Below are 21763 nucleotides of genomic sequence, written 5' to 3'. Positions count from 1 at the left end.
ATTTATGTTATACTTGTGTGTCCAACATGATTGAGGGGTGCATGTTTCTTTAAGCAGGACAGAGACTTTTTACTTTTTTTCCAGGCTCCCATAAACCCTGAACAACCCTGAACAAGCCCCGCCCAGCGCAGCAGCCCCCCTCCCCAGTGGCCTGGGTCTCTGACGTGGAGACATATGGATGAGCCCCCAGATGGGGGCAGTCCATGGGACCCAGCACAGGAAGCGGCTCTGCCAGACAGGAGGCTTGCGACAGGAGGCCTGCGACAGGGCTCTGCCGGACAGGACGCGGCTCTGCCGGACAGGAAGCGGCTCTGCCGGACAGGAAGCGGCTCTGCCGGACAGGAAGCTCTCACCACAGAGTCCAGGAACTCGATACAGCGCCTCAGCTCCGGCCGAGTGTCACAGAACTGCCGGAACAGGAGCCGACCAATGGGCTGCTTCTGACACAGGCTGGAGTAATCCCTTTCTGAGAGAGAGAGAGGAGGGAGAGAGAGGGCAGGAGGGAGGAGGGAGGGGAAGGGAGGGGAGAGGAGAGGGGAGGAGAGGGAGAGAGGGGAGAGAGAGAGGGAGAGAGAGGGAGGGGGAGAGGAGAGAGGGGGGAGAGAGAGAGAGAGAGAGAGGAGAGAGAGGGAGGAGGGGAGAAGGGGAGGAGAGAGAGAGGAGGGAGGGGAGAGAGGGGGGAGGGGGAGGGGGGAGGGAGAGAGAGGGGGAGAGAGAGGGAGAGAGGGGGAGAGAGGGAGGAGGAGAGAGGAGGGAGGAGAGGAGGGGCGAGAGAGAGGGAGTGAAGAAGAAGGGAAGAGAGAAAAAGATGGAGAGAGTGATTACCAGGAGTTTAAACCCATTATTATGTCTATAAAAACACAGTGCATAGTATGGATAAGTGAATCCTGAAATGGATATGAAGTTTGTTGACCTGACTTTAGAGTTACGATCATCCAAATCCAAACCAGATTTCTCTCAGGCTCCCCGACACAATCACCCTTTATCACAGCAGGCAACACTCCTTAACAGGGCAGGTGGGTCTGAACCGTGGTTCACATGCATCCATATGGGACCTGCGTCCAGCCCAATGTCGCCGCCGCTCTCATCACAGCGCTTGTGTGGCGCTAACTGCCATCTGCCGCTAATAAAATTACTCCTGGTCTCGCAAGTTTCATTACGGGAAATTTATATCGAATGTTTGACGTAAAGGGCGAACGGAAGGACGTCAAAATGGCGGGAGGAAGCTAGTCTCTAGTAGACATACTCAACCCACTCTGAGAATACAGGGCACCATGCACAGACACACACACACAGACATACTCAACCCACTCTGAGAATACAGGGCACCATGCACAGACACACACACACACACACTCATGCATGCACACACACACACACACACACACGCATGCACAGACACACACACACACACACACACACACACGCATGCATGCACAGACACACACACACACACACACACACACACACACACCGAATCACACACACACACACACACACACACACACACACACACCATTCACAGACAACACACACACACCACACACACACACGCATGCATGCACAGACACACACACACACACACACACACACACACACGCATGCATGCACAGACACTACACACACACCACACTCACACACATCACACACACACTCATGCATGCACAGACACACACACACCACACACACACACACACACGCACACACACACAGTTGATGTGCGTGACACCAGCCTCGCTGGGTAAATGCCTGTGTTCTGAGTAACCCCCCTGTGTGAATTCCCCAGAGATGGTGGCAGTTTAAACGAACCTCCCGAACCTCCTGACCCTCTGACTGCCAGTGAAGCGGCTAAATCAGCCGGTGAGCAAAGTTAATTCCACAGCTCCAGAGAGCTCGTCCTTCCTGATCTTTGAGTAAGCGACACACACAAGTCCGCCAGGGACAAAATCTAACGAACATCTGCCCCGGGTTCACAGGAGGAACCCTGCTTATCAGTCAGCGCTGGCGTGATTTCTGAGATAAGATGTGTAGACAGATTTTCTCTTCCTTATAATAACAACTTATTTTTTCCTTGATCAGTATCACTTTAGCACAAATTCAGTGGCTGTTCTTTGTGGCATGGGTTCCAATACAGGCCCTGCTAGTTACCATTCACTCTTGTATTTTATTGATCATGTCATCAGAAGCTGAAAGCGTATTAATCTTCAACGCTGCATCCGAAATGTAGTGCGGTAATCCTGAGTGAGATCTGAACGGCCACTCCTTCTCCAGCTCTTCAGGGCTCGAACCCTTAAATGCGTTTCAGACGCCATCTAAATCACGCTAACACAATTCAGCGAGCTCACCCTGTCTGTCAGTGAAAGCTTCCCCAGCCTCATCAGGGCTAAAGCAATCTCCCACTCATTCTCAAAGGAAACGACCTCAGCGATGCTAAGAGTGCAGGAACACAGATTCAAACAGCCCTTAATTTTCATTAAAAAAAGAAAAAAAAAACAAGAAATGACAGCAAGCTGGAGCGATGGAGTCATTAGCACCGATGCAAATGAAAGCTTCCACCTTAACAGGTGCATCCCAGTGGTGTGGGTGGGGTGGAGGGGCTTAATTTATTCCAAGTTTACTGGTAAAAGAATGATGTCAAGGAAGGTTTAAAAATGAAACACCAGCAGAAGTAATTTGGATGCAGGAGATCAATGAAGGCTTGGGCGTGTAACCCGGAACCTTTCTCCGGGGGTTTTGTTGTGCCGTAGAGCGGAGGAGCGTTTTTAAACGGCGCACAAGCTCTGGGCTGAGGCTGAGGTCAGGCTGACTGCACATAACCGCACCGTCGGAAGGAAGGGCTCTATTCCCCAGACTCCTGCTTCAGCTCTACACCGCTGCCAAAGGAGGTGCACCCCCCACCCCCCCCCCCGGAACGTCCTGGAGAGCGTGCGTCATCCGCCCCATTCGCACTCCCCCCCCCCCGGCCGCCCCTGGAGCACCACTACAGCTGCCAGAGCCCCAGTAAGCTCCGCCCATATCAATCTACAGCCATTGAGAGAGAGAGAGGGGAGGAGAGAGAGTCGGAGATACTGAGAGAGAGCGAGAGGCGAGAGAGAGAGGGAGAGTGAGAGATAGAGAGGGTGGGGAGAGAGTGCACGAGAAAGAGAATGAGAGATTAAGGGGGTGCGGGGGAGAGATAAAGAGAGAGAGAGAGAGAGGAAGAGCGAGAGCAAGAGAGAGAGAGAAAATGAGAGAGAGAGGAGAGAAAGAGACTGGAGAAGAGAGACATGACCGGAGTCTCCAAGATCTGCCTTGACCTGCACTTGGTCAGCAGCAGCATCTTTTCCATGGAAATATAAAAAAGAGGAGTGTGTGTGTGTGTGTGCATGCATGCGTGCGTCCCTGTGTGTGTCTGCGTGCGTGTGTTTTTCTGTGTAAGTGTGTGCATGTGTGTGCTCCGGCTCTGACCCCATCCCCACCCTAAGGCCCCACCCCCTGCTCGTGACACTGCCAGCTGCAGCATGACAGGCCTCCAGGTCCAAACAGCTTCACACTGAGATATGCCCTCTATGGGCACACATGCATGCACACAGACACGTACGCTTCCAAACACACACCCACACACTCACACTCACAGACATGTACACACACATACGTATACACTCACAAGGTTATACACACACACACACACACACACACACACACTCACACTCACAGACATGTACACACACGTACATATACACTCACAAGGTTATACACACACACACACACACACACAGTCTCATTTACCCAACACCCCAGCTCACACCAAGCGCAAGTCCAGATTCCGCGTGCGATCTTTTCCGAAAGGAACAGATTTTCGCGACGGCTTCCCGCTGATTATTTTCCCTCTTTTCTGAACCCCGTCTGGGAGGAAGTGACAAGGCTGAGCCGCACCACATGTCCCAGCTCTACAGGCTCACAGACACATTCACAGACACCACACTGACAGATCTGTCTGGAGAACTGACACCAACAGAGGAATAAAAGACACCCAGTGACCATACACACCTCCCCCACCATGTGCCCAAATATACCCTCTGCTCCAGGGCTGTCCAGCTCTGCTCCTGGAGATTTACTGTCCGGTAGGTTCTCAATCCAACCCTAGTTTGGCACACCTGGTTGTATTAATTAGCAGCTCAATGAGATCTCCAGCTGTTGAATTAGGGCTGGAGTGAAAACATATATTGCACACAGACTTTGAAAGGGAGGAGGAGCCTGATGTCCCTGTGACATTTACATATGTGTTGGAGAAGCCACGAATGCAGTGGAAGGGACCTCTGCCACAGCCGAAGCCCCACTTCAGCTGTCTACAGTCAAAAGCACCGCACAGACCCAAACGGCCTGCTCTGCCACCGCAGAGGGAAATTTAAAAATGAGCCAAACTGCTTCAGCAGCAGAAACAGGCCATGACTGCAGTAACAAGGACTGGAAAAAACACATATCCACACATAAAAACAAAACAGTACTTAATTAAAGATCCAATTAAGCAGAAGAGGGGGACGGGCAAAAAGGGAAGCGAAGCAGCCGGGCGGTGTCCACCCTCCCCGAATCCGGGACGGGACGCTGACCGGAGACCGGCGGGACAACTGCACCCTGTCTTTTGGGCTTCACTGCTTACGGAATCTACAGGCCATCCACACAGGAAGGGACGGTAATGCGCTCTGCTTCAAATCAACATCAGTGCTTCCAACGGCCGCATCGATACCCGCAGCCACTCAAGCCACTGCAGCCTGCGCGTCTGCTGCAGGGATAATGCAATCAGCCCGGCGATGAAGAAATTAGATCTCTATCATGTGCGCTTATCCGACAAAGCACTCTTGGCTTTGCATGGTGGTGAAGCTGCAATTTATTTCATTAATTTGTGCGTGTTTTTTTTTTTAAGTTTGCGACCGCTGACTGCAGGATAGTCTGCATCATCGCCGGGGAGAGAGACAGAGCGCTTCCTTTTCTCCAACTTTTTGTGCAATTTCCTGTTAATGTCCATTTCACCCCAACAGTAAAAGGCCCAGTGCTGATCTAACTCTAACAGAAGATATACGAGTACTCGTATGTACTCCATAAGAGTAGATTCAACACTGAACCTTTTACTGTGTGTACACCTCAAAACTTTCCTAGCCTCTGGGCCAAAGGTCAGAGAAGCCAGGTATTGCCCCCCCCCCCAACCTGTATCCCAGCATCACCTGGGTGCCTGTCACATGACACCCCAAGAACAGCACTGGCATGTTTCACTAAGCTTGTGGACTGCAGAGAAGCATGGGGCGGGGGGGGGGTGGATGGGGGGGGGGGGCGATGTGTGGGGGGCAGGCTACAGTGGCCCCCACCACGTACAGCCATGGAGATAAGGTCTTCAAGGCAATGTTCGATAAGAGCCCGAGTGTGTGCCGTCTGTCAGGGCCATCTCGGCTCGGCCATCATAGCCGTTTGTCTGCATTCGTTAAACTTCAGGCCCCGCTACATCAAACCAGCCACTGGAGATTCGCCTGAACGTTGGGCAGACTTTAGTAAGACTGATTTCCAATCAAACTCAAAGTGATCAACAACTCTGCATACTTGGCGTATACAACAAAACAATATACCTTTCCCCAGAGGTTCCTGATTTGAAATATTAATGAATTTCCCCAGATGAAATCAGAATGTAGATTCATTGGACAGGTTTTAAAAATGACTAAATACTTTTATAGAGCACAGCATAAGCATCCTTGAATATTAACATCGCAGGCATCTTTTTCTGGTGATCTCAGTATTCAGTGAACTCAGTTCATTCTGACTGGAGGAAAGTGACTTTGAAAATGGCCGCATCCACTCACTGACGAACGAATCAACTGACTAACTCCCGACTCACTCACTGCCCCACGACTCACTGACTCACTCAAGGAGTCAAAGGATTCAAACAGGATTAATCAGCATGATGTGAGATTTCCAGTGTTGCCAAAACATTTTATAAAATCTTCCTCGGTAAACACCAATGCACCAATGCAAGAAAACAAACTGCAACTATAATAACTCACTGACTCAGTGAGGAGCTGCTCCCTCTGCAGTCTGCGGCAGTACTGGAGATTCACCAGAAGACTAACAAAGGCAAACAGTATCTATGTAGTTCCAGTTAGCCGTTTGAGCATATTCCTTCTTTCAGTAAAGACTGCTGAAGCATGTGATGTCAGAAGCAGGATTCATTAATCTGGCCTCCAGTTCGATGCGTAGGGAGGGTGGGGGCACTGAAAGGAGGGGGGGGGGGGAATAGGCACACAGGGCCTAATGAAGCGTCCCACAACAAGGGCTTCACCCCCCCCCCTCGGGAACATGAAGTCAGCGCCTAGCAACAAGCCAGCTTCCACTGGGTCATGACCTCAGCCAGGGGTTCTGGAAAAATCCCACTTCAGCCGCCGGGTTTTCTCTCTCTCTCTCTCTCTCTCTCTCTCTCTCTCTGAGCTCTGAGCTAAAAACAAGGCTCCCTGCTGAAGCCCCACGTTCTCCCAGCGCTGCAGTGATGTCATCCAGCCCCTGATCCAGCGGGGCTGTCCTCCCGTGATGGGAGTTCATGACCTCTGTGTGAGACTCGGAGTCCCGCAGCCTCACCTGTCCTGCCACAGAACCACAGAACCACAGAACCACAGAACCACAGAACCACAGAACCACAGAACCTGTATCTGAGAGCGAAACACACACACCACTCCCAAAACAGGGACGCACTCATACGCACGCACACACACACACGCACACTCACACTCACACTCACTCATATACATACACACACACACACACTCACACTCACACTCACTCATATACATACACACACATACACACACTCACTCACACTCACTCATATACATACACACACATACACACACTCATATACATACACACACACACTCACACTCACACTCACTCATATACATACACACACATACACACACTCACTCACACTCACTCATATACATACACACACATACACACACTCATATACATACGCACACACACACACACACACACTCACACTCACACTCACACATATATATACTACACACACATACACATACATACACACACACACACTCACACTCACACATATACATACACACTCACTCATATACATACACACACATACACACACACACTCATAAACTTCCATGGTGTCCTGTAAGAATACATCTTCCCCAGACATGTACCAAAGTCGCCTCCTCTGTCCATCACCCCACCCACCCCCCCCTTACCCTTCCACCCTCCTCCTCCCCCCCTCCTCCCCCCCTCCTTACCGATTGTCCTCCTCAGGTCTTCACACACGCTGATGTGCGGCAGCTTCAGCATCTCCTTCCATTTCTTACTCCGCCCATTCCTCTTCCCACCTCCACCTGCGGGGAGAAGGGGCGGAGTCAGCCATGGGCATAAGGGCATCGTCCTCAGATAGCATCCATTACACCTGAAGGACATTCTGCAATAATACTCTAATGGCATGCATTGTATCAGAGGGGTATTCCAACCCATAATCACATCCCTACATTACTCTCCAGTCTATTATCATGTCCATACATTACCTTCCAGTCCATTAACACATCCCTAAATTACTCTCCTGCATTCTTAATGAGAAATGCAGGCATTAATATGCTACATATGCTTTGTTTTAAACCCCCATCCACAGTCCTTGTTTCCCAGTTCATTTTGTTAGAGAGCAACAGAATAACAACTCGTCGCCAACCAGGCCACGGTCACCCCGAAAAAACGCCAGATGAACTGAACGCCGCCAGAGGTCACCAGCCCCCGATGTCAGCGATAACCCCAATTTCACAGCTGACCTCAGGGCCACAGCAAAGGCCAAGCTGGGGCCATCTGTGTGTGTGTGCGCATGTGTGTGTGCGCGTATGTGTGTGTGTGTGTGTGTGCGTATGTGTGTGTGTGTGTGTACGTGTGCGTGTGTGTGTGTGTGTGTGTGCATATGTGTGTGTGTGTGTGTACGTGTGCGTGTGTGTGTGTGTGTGTGTGCATATGTGTGTGTGTGTGCGTATGTGTGTGTGTGCATATGTGTGTGTGTGTGTGTGCATATGTGTGTGTGTGTGGGGGGGGGAGGGAGGTAGCCTGGCTCCAGTAACTCCCCTTGCTTGTGACTCTATTGAAGCAGAAAAATCTGAAGTATTTGCCTAGAGGGCCAGACAGCACCTTCTGCTGAACGGGGTCAGGACAGCATCAGTCGGCCCCAAAAGAGGTCATCAGACCAACAGCAACCCCCCCCCCCTTCCCTGACCCGATTCCTGGAATTTTCTAGTACAGGGGTATCCAGGGTTTTTGTTTTAGCCCAGCACTAGAAGATACCTGAGTCCACTTATCAAGGTCTTGATTGAAGACCATGATTAATTGATAAGCAGAATCAGGTGTCTGGGCGAAAACAAAAGCCTGTACCCACACTGGCCCCTTTGGGATAAGACTGAACACCACTGCACTACAGACATCACAAACAGATCACCTTTCCAGTGTCCAGCTCAAAGTGCATATTAACTCTTACAAATGTTTACTGTACTGAAAAAAAAATTAATAACAACATAAGTTGCAGCAAACCGTATTTTAGCTGGAGTGCATTTATTTGCATTCAATCGGTTTTTCTAATGGTAAAATTTTCAGTCAATCAGTCTTTGGTTTAAAAAAGGGGGCGATATAGAAAGGGCTAATTTATTGATCAGCAAAATGTTTCAGTTCCGTGCCCAGTGACTATTTGAATTTTTAGTTATTGCTTGAATGTCAAAGACAACTTTTTCTGCTTTTTCTGACTTTCTCTTCAAACAAGGCTCTTGACAATTCATGTGAGAATTTACAACTCTCTGCACGCGCCACCAAATATAGCAGAGCGAAAAGGAGATCTGAAACTCTCGCTCTTATGTGATCGTGTTCTTCACACTAGTTATTTATGTTCTCATTTGCTAATGATAATGAATTATTAGTCACAGTACAGGTTTCGCATCACACCCAACCAAGCCTTCCTACTCTCACCAGGAAAGCAGTAACTTAACCATTTATGGCGTAAGATAAAAAAATATGTGATTAGAATGTTCGTGAATAAATATTCTACTGCTGATGTAACAATCACTGCAGGTAACTGACGGCAATGGAGCTCTAAAACACTGACGTAGAATTTTGAAAAGGCATTCCAAAAACCTACTCTTCAAAGGGTGAAGCCAAAACAAATCTCCTGGTGAAGAACACATTACCCCCTGTCTTTGTGACAAGGGCAGCAGAACAGTATTTTGTTAATAAGGCCCAGATCTAATTTCCTTGCCCAATACAGACAACACATTGTAACCAAACCTCTCTCTTAAAAACAATAGACAGAGAATAAATAAACAGATCACTTGTGTGCCACCCACTGCAGTCAACCTTTCAGGGAGCAGAAATATTTTATCAGAGAAATTAAAATAAGTGGCATCTTTGAGCAGTGAGATCTTAATACAGTTTCTGACTGTGCTTTTGAGCTGGCTGAGCAGTACGACAACAACAGCCAAGACATTTAAAAAAACATTAAAGCAGCAAGTGCATATTTAAAAACATGGCCAAATAATGTGAAAAACAGGGAAGCCATTTTTAGGGAAAAAAACTCGGGGAAATACAAACAACTTTAGGTCAGGATATTCCAGTTCATTTAAGAGTATTCAGTATCACCAGCCTCATTTATACAGAGCTATAGAAGGATGGTGGGTTTCCTGAATCACTCCTACAAATTATTATGCCTATAAACACATGTATGCACAGCGTCAAAAGCTTTTTTTGCGCTGCGGCTGTAAAAACGTTGCCGCGGTTCCCTAATGCGCAACCGCGCAGTCCTGTAAGACGCTGTATTCTGCGTCACTGTAATAAATAGCGAGTTGCTTCACGCTGATTTTTTATAAAAATATACAGGTAGACTTTCATGATTGGGAGGGTTTTAAAAAAAAAACCCGATGGAACGTCGTCAGTGCCGACGTGACGGGTCTCGCGCGTAATCTCACGCGGAGATCGTGGTTGCGAAGAAATCCGCCACACAGGAAATGGAGAAAGAAGAAGGAAAACTCGCGCAGCAGGGCCCCCGAAACGGTTCCACGGTACCTGAGCAATTTACGACATGGCAGCGTAAACAGTCCCCGCATTCACACCTCCGCCATAAAATGACTCCAAATTACCCTTAATGTACGCAAATGCGCGGCATGGAAACTTCTCCGGGCACGGGGAGCCGTTCAGAAACAAATGCTTTTCTGTAACCGCCGGATCATGGAGAATTACTCTTACCCTGCTGGGGCGTATACGGACATCATATGTTATGGCCTACGTGTGGAGAGAGGTTGTGCATCTCGTTAAAGTGGGATTCTGTTACGTTTGCTATTCGAAAAGTGTAGGACACCTGGTTTAACCTTAGCATTCTGGGAATCGTGTTATTACTATGCCTTGTTTTATTTGATTTTTTTTTTTTTCGGTCTTGCAGATGTTCTGAGGACAAAACAAAATCTGTAAGCCGCAAAGTTAGAGGATCTTAAAGTACTAATGCCTCAAAACAAAATTAAAAAGCCAGTGGCATATTATCAGGATTAAGAAACTGGTGAACACAAGGCTACAGCTGAAACTGATGCTCAGAAGTAGTGCCAAGCACATCAAAGCTTTATGTGGAGTTTGAAAGCACAGATTTATTTTATTTGTGTGTCCAGGAAAGCACTCTGGGGGAGGTCCCCAAGGGATGGCGGATATTGACAGCATTATCGGAAGATCACACGAGAATGCAGGGACCAGCTACGCAAATATTTCCAAGACAATAATGCTGACATTGAAGCAGCACCATCAGGACCAATCTCCAGTCAGACCCGTTTGACCTGTCTTTTTTACTCTTTTTTTTTACCGTCGGCTGTGGGAGAGGTCAGCGGAAGCACCCGTGTAAAATGAAAGCGCCGCACGGTCGCTCACCCGCAGCGAGCAGGTTCTCACGTTGCCTCACTTCCCCAACGACGTTCCAAAGCCTCCCTCTCCACTTGCCGGAGAGGATAATATCGTCTCTTGTTCATTTGCCAGCGTTGTGACAAAAAAAAGTCAGCTGAGCAAGCAATATCCTCCTAAGATTAATTTTTATGACCAAGTCTTTGGTCTTAATCTCAAGAACCACATAGTTCTACAATACGGAAACCCACGCTACATGGGACATTCAATTAAAAAGAAATTAAATATTATTTTTGAAAATATGTTCACTGCAACATATTTTTGTCATCCAAGACACTTGCATTAAATTAAAAAAAAATTCCCAATGCTTAAACTTTTTTTCTGGCAGGTCTCTGGAAGATTTTGGGTAGCCTATCCATCCGAGAACACCACTAATGTATATTCCTGGATATTCCAGGATATGCAACTGAACAAACACAATCTTACTTTACTTCAACGGTTGATTTGGGGAGTATGTGATTTTACCAATGATCTGCCTGCCTGCCAGGCAGGCCTAGTTCTTCATAAAAAGATAAATAACATAAAGAAATGAATTATATCTAAAGCCATTTTGAAAGTATTTGGTCTCCTCCACAAAACAGCCTTACTTGTTGTTTTTTATTTATTTTGAATGCTCCTGTTCTGCCTGTGCCTGGTTAGTGAAGGGGCTAAAGTGGCTAATTCACAGGCAAGTAGCAGTGTAAAAAAAAAGCATGTTTTTGAAGATAATCAGATTGACCCAGAGCACCTGCCCTTTTTTTTGTGTTTTCAATCCCAGGAAGACCACGCGGTTCACAAAATTAGCCTCTCAGTCCCTCTGAACGAGTCAACGTGGTCCCCGATCGGTCACCGATCACTTGCAATCATGTCAAAACACAGCTGTGCGATTGGTCACAGGGAAACGCAAACAAAATTGAAAATAACGGAAAAAGAAAACATGGCTGGACTTTGAAAGCGTTTTATAACCTTGCTAGTGGACAGGATGTGCTTCATGGAGCCGCTTCCTGCCCAAGTTCATTTAATCTACCAATTTATTTAATTGGCCCTGAAAGATTGGGAGCAAAGATTTAATTGGCTGAGATATGGAGGTAACTGGAGAACCATTAACGGGGAAGAATGAAACGCACGAGATGCAAAGCTGAAGAGGAACACAGCTTCATTCAGTAAAGGTCTGGAGAGCGTAACTGTCTGGAGACCTGCGCTGAAGATGCTTTTTTTTTTTTTACCTGTTTGCCTCAGTAAATATTTAAAAGTCCAGCAGAAGCAAATTAATGTGTCAGGTGAGGGAGTTTTACACGCACAGCCACATTCACTGTGAAGGCCTTTAGTGAGCCCTGACCAGTCCTGACGCTTCTCTAACGCGCACAGGAAGTCCCGCCCCGTCCCTCCACGCGGGACAAGCGTGAGGAACGGGGTCAGGTGATCAGGACAGGGTCAGGTGATCGGGACGGGGTCAGGTGATCAGGAGCAGGGTCAGGTGATCAGGACGGGGTCAGGGGATCAGGACGGGGTCAGGTGATCAGGAGCGGGGTCAGGTGATCAGGACGGGGTCAGGGGATCAGGACGGGGTCAGGTGATCGGGACGGGGGGCCAATCTCGCACCGCTGGGCTCAATCTGTCGCTACGGTTACGCTCCGGCGTTCGGCACATCCACTCCGCGTAAAAAAATATAAAACGGCGTCTTCGTAAAACGTCTCTTTATCGCCGCCGATCCTAACAATTAAAACCTGAGAGCGGTGCTGTGCCCGGGGCGAAATGCAGCGCGTTACGGTGTGATTCAGCCAGTTTAATGCGGCGCGTTACGGTGTGATTCAGCCAGTTTAATGCAGCGCGTTACGATGTGATTCAGCCAGTTTAATGCAGCGCGTTACGATGTGATTCAGCCAGTTTAATGCAGCGCGTTACGGTGTGATTCAGCAGTTAATGCGCGCGTTACGTGTGATTCAGCCAGTTTAATGCGCGCGTACGATGTGATTCAGCGTTTAATGCAGCGCGTTACGATGTGATTCAGTCAGTTTAATGCAGCGCGTTACGATGTGATTCAGCCAGTTTAATGCAGCGCGTTACGATGTGATTCAGCCAGTTTAATGCAGCGCGTTACGATGTGATTCAGCCAGTTTAATGCAGCGCGTTACGATGTGATTCAGCCAGTTTAATGCAGCGCGTTACGATGTGATTCAGTCCGTTTAATGCAGCGCGTTACGATGTGATTCAGTCCGTTTAATGCAGCGCGTTACGATGTGATTCAGCCAGTTTAATGCAGCGCGTTACGATGTGATTCAGGCAGTTTAATGCAGCGCGTTACGATGTGATTCAGTCCGTTTAATGCAGCGCGTTACGATGTGATTCAGTCCGTTTAATGCAGCGCGTTACGATGTGATTCAGCCAGTTTAATGCAGCGCGTTACGATGTGATTCAGCCAGTTTAATGCAGCACGTTACGATGTGATTCAGTCCGTTTAATGCAGCGCGTTACGATGTGATTCAGCCAGTTTAATGCAGCACGTTACGATGTGATTCAGCCAGTTTAATGCAGCGCGTTACGATGTGATTCGGTCCGTTTAATGCAGCGCTGCGCGCCCACAGTCAACACCGCTAATGACGCTCCAGCACCGGAATCAGAACGACGTGATGTACGAGAAAACGGGCTGAACATCGCAGAGATGAGCGCTGTCCTGAGATGAACTCTTACGGGTGCTTTATTAAAGTACATGTGAGTGTAATTTAGTACTACAGGAGTAGGCTACAGGAAAAGGTGCAGTTCTGAATAATAACGAGCTGCGCCTAACTTTGTCCAGAAGTCAAAATCAGATAGTTCTGCGTACTGAAATTTATGCGTTCTGTATTCCTCTCGAAATGTTACTTCCGCTGAAATTGAACGATCTTCTGTTCCCAGGCCAGAATTCCGAAGAAGCAGTATGGAAAAGTTGTGCAAGAGCTGGGGGGGGCGGGAAGGTCACCGGAAACTAACTTCCCGAAAATGACACTTCCGATGGAAATGACACAGGGATAAATTCTGATCGCTTCTCTGTGTGGCGAAAGGTTCTTCCGTCTCAGAGCAGAGACGGCAGAGACGGTACGCGCCGCGATGCGCTAACCGCTGGACACCGGCCCTCAGGAAGAGGCCTGAACCTGACCGTGGGACAGGCCACAGCTCAGCCGCTGAACTGCTTAACCGCTTAAATGCTATCAAGTTCAACTGCCATTTCAGGACGGATGGCAGGCAGGAAATTCAACAGGACACACACACACACACACAAGCGCACAGATACGTATACACACGCGCACTCACACACGCACACACACACACATACATATAAGAGTAAGTATAATTGTTTAGGGATCAATTAAAACAGTGGGAAAGTAAGTGCAAACATTGTGCAACAAATAAGAAAACCGTACGCAATTTCCCAGCAGTCTCAGTTAGCCTAAATCCTTTTACACGTGACATGTCTAGAGCCGCTAAGCTCGCACGCCCGCTCGGTGTTAAAGGAGGAAGACGCATCACATTTTTTTTAAAAACGTTAACAAGTTCGCACCCTGACTCGCACAAGCTCTTCATTTCAGCGGCTGCTTGGAGTCACGCTTCGCCGAGCCGCGCAGCTGGAGGGACTTCATGAGCATCGCAGAGCCTCGGCGCAATCCACACGTGCTGCTATTTTTACACACAAGTGAGCAAGAAAACGGTTTTTTTTTTTTATCATACGATCACATTCTCGTACCCAAAAAAAAAAAAAAAAAAGGTTCATGCACGCACAGCTCCGTTTGAGGAAGCGTTGACCTGGTTGGAATGCTTTGAAGCGCTCCAGAGTCAGCTGGAGGCGAACAGGCCGACTTTTTTTAACCGAGACGGCAAGAGAATGACGGAGGCGATTTCATCCCCGTCTCCTGGACCCGCCCTCCGGGACGGAGCTGCTACACGCACCGGTATATTATGAGATCAGTACTCCCTCTGTGCAGCACGCATTCAGACTGACACTCACGGCCAAACAGCATCACCATAACTTAGGAGGACTGTTGCACAAAAATGCATCCACACAAAATCAAGTCCCTGGGAATGGAAACTGCCGTTAGAACACCTGCTATGGCAGCTATGCAGCAGCATCCTAAAAAAACAAAAAGCGCATGACAGCAACCAAATTCCATTACAAACTGAGTCCAAAAAACACAAAAGACGGAGCGAGTTTCTTCGCGGGAGCCACGGCCCCAGCGTGGGGTGGAAGTGAAGCCGACGCCATCGGGCTGTCGTCTGAGGGACCTCGCCTCACCAAATATGGGAAGAGAGAGGCGCGTTTGGGTGCCCCCCTGGCCTGAGGAGCCCCCCCCCGGCCTGAGGACCCCCCCTGGCTCTCCCTCACACGTGGGCCGTCCTGCCAGACAGCCGCAGCGTTTGAAGCTGGGAAGTTGCGTAAAAGGTCACCCCCCCCCCCCCACCCCGCCGACGGGCCTTAAATCAGCCTCATGACACCGCGAACGCAGACCCGCACCGAGAGAGAGAGATAGAGAAGGAGAGAGAGGGAGAGAAAGCGAGGGAGCGACCCGCACTGAGAGAGAGACAGAGGGAGAGAGAGAGAGACAACCGGCACCACACACACACACACACACACACACACACCAGACAGTGAGACAGACAGAGAAAGAGAGAAAGAGAGAACCTGAGAGAAAAAAAAGGAAGGGAAAGAAAGACAAGATGGAGAACAAGAGGGGGGGAATAGATGAAGAGATAGAAAGCTGGAGGAGAGAAATAAAAAAAACATCAAATCTGGTATAGTGGGCTGCTGAGTGGCTCATACTGTTAAGGCGCTGTTCTGGTTTGGGACCCACGGTCCAGCACCGAATCCAGAATCGCCCACCACGGGGGGAATTTTACACCGCAAGACGTCCCACTAGACATCAGAGACCCCCCACTGGTCGTTTGGGTGCCTGCAGACTGCTTTGTGCTAGCCTCAAATGAATGTCCTCCCCAACCTCACGACTGTTTCAGTAAAAAGAACTAGCAGTCTGACGTCATGCGATTTGGCGGGAGAATCCTACGATGCTCTCTCTCCAGCTGACAGAGGGGGCTGTAGCAATGAGCACACACACACACACACACAACTTGGGCTTTCCAAATGGGGGGGGAGAATAAACAGGAGTAACATTTAAATAGTTAAAATATAACTCCGGTTAAAAGGAAACATGGCAGTATTGTAGTAACTGAGAAGGGGTCACGGTCTGTACGGTGATAAAACTGGCCACTGAATCGTTTCCCATCGTAGTCCGGGCAGGAATGACAGTTTGAGAAACAAAACTGATGCCTGTGTCGCTAGGCAACCCCACAACATTCCGAGTGACAAGAAGAATCCCTCAGTATTAGCCATCAATGATGTTAAGGAAGGTATTCCTTTCCCTATGAATATAATCAAGAAAAAACACAAAGATAAATTTAGATTTATTTGTGGGTGGTTTTCGTGGTGGTGGTAGGGGGGGTGAATTGCCTTGACTCACAGAAAAATACACAACCTTTCATTGGCAGCGTGACGTGAACAGAAGTTTCCGCATGAATATAAAAAACAGCTTACGCTGTTAATTTTAGTGTGTGAATCAGTCCCAAGTCCAAAGCATATGGTTCTGAAAATGCATAACTTGGCAGTAACAACATTATGGATTCCGCAGAATTAAAAATTTCAATACGTTAGAATTATGACATGAAATATAAACTATTCACAGATCCACCCCCTCTTATTGAGATTAATTTATTTTGGTTTAATTAAACATTATTATTTATTATTTATGCATAAACCTAGCAGGGTCCACGGTGTATAATGGGTAAGGAGCGGGTCTTGTAACCAAAAGGTCACAAAGGTCATAGTTTCGATTTGCAGGTAGGACACTGCCGTCGTACCCTTGAGCAATGTACTTAACCATTGCTTCAGTATATATCCAGCTGAATAAATTAATGCAATGTAAATGCTGTGTAAAACGTTGTGCAAGTTTCTCTGGATAGCTAGATAATATGCATGTAAATGTAACAGGAAATCCGCCCTGAAATGCCGGTGACACTGCAATCATAGGAAATCAAATGCCGCTGTCAAACGAGCAGACCTGTCATCTGAGAAACATCAATTAAATTTGAGGGCAAAAAAAAAAAAAAGTAGTTATCGAATCAAGCTGCTGTGTGGCATCACAAAATTGAGAACTGAATGAGAAACCCTAATACATGAAAGGCAAAAGAACTAGCCAATCACAGGAACTCTCTGGCGTCCAGGAGAGCGTTGTAAAATGACGGTGCGTAAGACACAGATCTGTAGTAAGCCTCCAGTGACAGGTGGGCTGGAACGGATCCACCACCTGACATCGCTCAGCATTCCACAACACTGACTTCTCAAGACGAGCCACACAGTCTGCGTGCGCCCAACTGACTGCTCTGTGATTGGTCAGGAAGTGAACCAATCAGGTCCCCTTGCTTTGCAGCACCCATAATTTCAAAAACAAACTGCTTTGTGTATAATAACGCCAACATGTGGCAGACGTGCCCCCCCCCCACCCCCCCCACCCCAGGGTTTAGCAGCTGTCACTGCATCAACACCGACGTGGTTTACATGGACTCCTCATATTTTTCCACATTCTGAAACCAGACCTTTCCCCACACAACAGGAGTATTACATCCTTTTTTATTCCAGATCAACCATGGTGTGAATGTGCATGCCGACGTGGTTGGTCTGCTTCGTTACATGATGATCCAGCAACACAGCATGGGACCACGATAGGAGTTCCAGGAATGACATTCGCCATTCGGAATTACAAGGCTGGGAACAATTCAGGATGACAGGAAAAGAGTAGCAGGACTGGGCTATCAATTCAACGACTGAAGCCGATATGTTCTCATGCAAGGGTAAAACAAGCACAGTATGATGTTAAGTGTTGAATCAACTCTTACAGAGTACATACGGTCCCATCTGGACTCATATGCACTTTGTGAGGGTTGAATTAACACTGGACCTTTCACCGCGAGAATCGACCATTTGGCGTCCATTTTGGATAAACACATCCTGCCGAAACCCAAAAAGATTTCATGGAAGGAATTTACCCTACAGTGTACACAGTTGCACAATACTGACATTCCCACAGCCATCTGGGCAACTCGCTATACCAGTTGTGTTTTGAAATTCCTGATATTTCATGTCTTGCTGGTGGAGAAGCAATAAACACAGTCGGTTTACTCAGAGACGGCATCGGCAGAGAGAACATTTTCAACATGTTCCGTCATGGTCTAGAAACCTTTTTCGGTTTATATTCGCGAGCATATGGTGTTCCAGGAGCAGGCTTTTTCATGTGAAGTATTGAGTCCATCATCTTAGTTTTTATATGTATACATTTGGTTTATTTCTGTCATTTGCTAGAATCCACAAACAACTGCACGACGTTAGGATGGATTTGAGATTGTGTGCCAAGCGATCCTACAAATCTTTACAAACAGTTATTCAGTGATTTGTTTGTTTTGTCAAAGCAATATGACCTGAAACAACCAACATTTCACTGACACTGGAAAATCGCCTTCCATCTGCACCAAAAAACTCACAGAAGTCTCTTGTACAACATGCATGTACAAGTGTGAAAATATTTGACCTGAATATTGCGTGGGAAAAAGACATGCTGGCAAACATGAAACACGTTTATTTTCCAAACTGAAATGATTACATTCTTACCGCCATAAAAATACAAAACATAAACAAGCTTTAATAACTTTTAATCAAACTACAACTGCATATTTCAAGTGCATAAAATCTGGTGTGCATAAAGTGGTAATTATAAGGTGCATTTTTTTTTTTTTTTTAAATCAGAGGAGATTAGCAGTGCAGATTTTTTTTGTCGGGTAATTGTTTATATTTAAATCGCTTATTCCTGTTGCAGGGGAATCCCGATCTCAGTCCGAGTGTAAAACACGAATCTAGTAAAAGCGGAGCTAAAACTGATTAGTTTCACACAATGCATGCAATTGCTCTTGGTTTGGGAGGAGCCCAACAACAAGTCATTTGATTGGCTGCTCAATCAAAGACCCCCCACCCCTCCCACCCCCCCCAAAATAAACCTTCATTTTTCTGTCAAGGCAGCATATACACATTTATACATACATACAGTACATACACACACACACACACTGGAAAAAGATCACCTGTTCTTGAGGTAAAAGGGGGTCCTACCCCAGTATATATAAGCTATGATTCCATCAAACAATCAGAACCCTCTGGGGGTCATTACAACATTTAAAAAGCAATACCATCATGGACAGTGAAACAAAGCAAAAAATGTTTTATAGATGATGACCACAGAAAACATGCCTGTGCTCTACAGAGGCACAGTAGATTACTTCTTCCTCTGAAATAGACTATCTGAGCTGCATATTCCAGGAAGGACAGCAGAAAAAGTGACAGGGCACTGAATGTTATCATTACCTATCGATTACACACGAAAGAATGGCGCAGGTAACATAAACCACCCCGTACAACGACGCACTAAAAACACTCCAGCCCGGAAGCAGCCCAAATAGCCTATCTGTTTATTTAACCTTCACCCCTGTGATGGATCATTACTGCCTAAAGGTCTACCCTTCTCGGTTCAGATGGACAGCAGTCAGGTTATTCTCTTCTTCGGACGTGTGTAAGAATAATGGGCGTGTGTGATTGCTGTAAGGCTAATTTTTTAACCTTGGACATCCTCCGCTCCCACAGCGTGTGGCACTCAGACAAGTTACATCACAAGAAAGATCACAAACTTTGGCTTACCCAACAAACCCCAGACATCAATCAAAACAGATGTGTGCAAATGTAAAAGGCAAGTCTTCTAGGAAATTACATGAGACGAAGTAGAGATTCTGTTACCATTAGCGTTGTGTCAGCTTTAAAACAACGCGCCGGTTTAGTATTTGGCCGTTATTCAGTCAGGGAAGCGCTCTTGGGTCACATTCTAATGGAAGTCTTCTCTACAACCCTGACTAAGATCGACAGGTTACATTATTTTGCAGAATGATAAATGGGAAGACTGCCTTACCCATGAGCCTTTGCGCAACTTCCTGGAATGTTCACCAATAATACCTAATGGACATCCAATGACCAGAACAAACACAGGGCCTCAAGACACAATCCAATTATTTCATGTTTCCACAAAAACTTGTTTGCAGACTGTTCCTAACACTGGAAACTCACTCTGTATAAAGGAAATCATTAACAGCTTCACTGAAAGGAATGCTGGGTGTTTCTGTGTCAAAGTAACACCCATTGAAACCATCTGGTTGGCCAACTTTCCCTGGGGAATTGTCAGTCAGTGCTAGGTAAAACCCGCAAATCACAGCACAATTTGGACAGTTTTATAGAGCATCTGTCATTCGTTGCCTGTAGTCAGTATGAACGCTAACCAAAATGTGACAATTAAATGAGCAGCTCTGAAATTATTTTAATTATTTTGTGGTTCCATGACAGCGACACAGCAGTGGAAGTCTCACAAATACCCACGATGCATTTCGCCTGCCCTCCATCGACACAAAAGACGTAAGAGCAGAAAAGGACATCGGCGTAGTAAACATACAACATAAAGCTTTCCAAACAGCTTCAACTCATGGAAAGCTTCCTCAAATACACAAAAAATTACACTTTTCATCCATGCCTCTTCGTGCCAGTGGATCCAGGTATGCAAACGCATTTTCCAGGTTTTAAGGCTTTTTTTCTGTAGTTAAGTAAAGTTTGAGTATGAGACATTTCCACAAGGGCTACAGGAAGTGAGGAGTGTGCTCTGTTCGCTGTTTATCTGTTTAGACACACCAGGTTAGTATTAGACAGGCAGACAGAGACCAGAGTTACTCATCGGTCTCCATTGCCTATTCCTCACTCGTTTCCTTATCCTTTTCCCTGTTACAGTTTGACCTGGACCTGGACCGGGTCGTAAGACTTGTAACAGGGGTACGTGTGCTTTGTGCATAACACCATTTTCTCTGGTTAAATGTTCTTATACTTATTCAGTCATTCAAGGGAACATTAAACTATCTGCAGGCTCTTGTGTGTGCGTGTGCGATTGTGTTTGCGCATGTGTGGGTGTGTATGTACGTTTGCGCATGTGTGTATTTTTGCATGTCCATAATAACAGCATGTCGAAGTGGACTGCTTTTGTCCCTTGAGACAGATGCAGTGCACTTTGAAATGTAGTTCCTATTCTACGTTGGATTTATGCTTGAGTCTTAATGATCGGTCAGGAGGCCTTAAATGGAAATTGAGAGCAGACTTCTTTTCGTGTTTATGCAAACAACAAAATCTCACTTTTTTCATGCATTACAACAGCTTGCACTCCACTCCCACACACGGGGATAAGCTTCGCTATGAAAGCTAGCGCAGCGCTATCAGATACAGGGGAGGGTGAGGGACGGGCGCGGGGAAGCGTCAAGGCGTGGTGCGAAAACGCACCGCGCCCAAAACTCATCTAAGGTTGGCGAACACCTCTTTTAGTTCGTAACCACATCCCCTCCTCCAACCGCTCATCGCCCAGAAAAGAACACGCCCTGCTATCCGCCTTTCTCTCTCTCTCTGCACCGCTATCGGGAGCGCGAGACCAGATACTGAAGCGGAACCAAAACCGTGATGAACTTCGAACAAAGTACAGATGCACGCAGCGACTCCACACAAATCAGACCCCCCCCCCCAAAATTTAAACTGAAGTTGCATAACCCATTTCAGCACCGAGGTGGCACATTTAATTTCGTGAGAAGCTTTAAGCTTAATTTCAAACATTTGCCAAAAATACCTGTCCCCAACTGCCACAAACATATAGAGATAAAATTATGCAAAAACGGTCTT

The 21763-nt window shown here is 47.1% G+C and overlaps 1 protein-coding gene across 1 annotated transcript in view; it reads right to left on the bottom strand.

Moving 5' to 3' along the window:
* The window catches only part of LOC135254424 (G protein-coupled receptor kinase 5-like), a 46234-nt gene that overhangs the window by 22072 nt on the left and 2399 nt on the right, over window positions 1-21763 (bottom strand). The window contains exons 2-3 of the mRNA XM_064334546.1: window positions 7275-7370; window positions 354-466 (exon numbers count right to left, since the gene is read on the bottom strand). Of these exons, the coding sequence (XP_064190616.1) occupies window positions 354-466; window positions 7275-7370 (209 nt within the window). The remainder of the gene's footprint in view (window positions 1-353; window positions 467-7274; window positions 7371-21763) is intronic.

The sequence above is a fragment of the Anguilla rostrata genome, chromosome 5, assembly GCF_018555375.3.
Source record: "Anguilla rostrata isolate EN2019 chromosome 5, ASM1855537v3, whole genome shotgun sequence".
Lineage (NCBI taxonomy): Eukaryota > Metazoa > Chordata > Actinopteri > Anguilliformes > Anguillidae > Anguilla > Anguilla rostrata.
The sequence above is the reverse complement of the archived record's forward strand: the minus strand, read 5'-3'. Positions and strand labels throughout refer to the sequence as shown.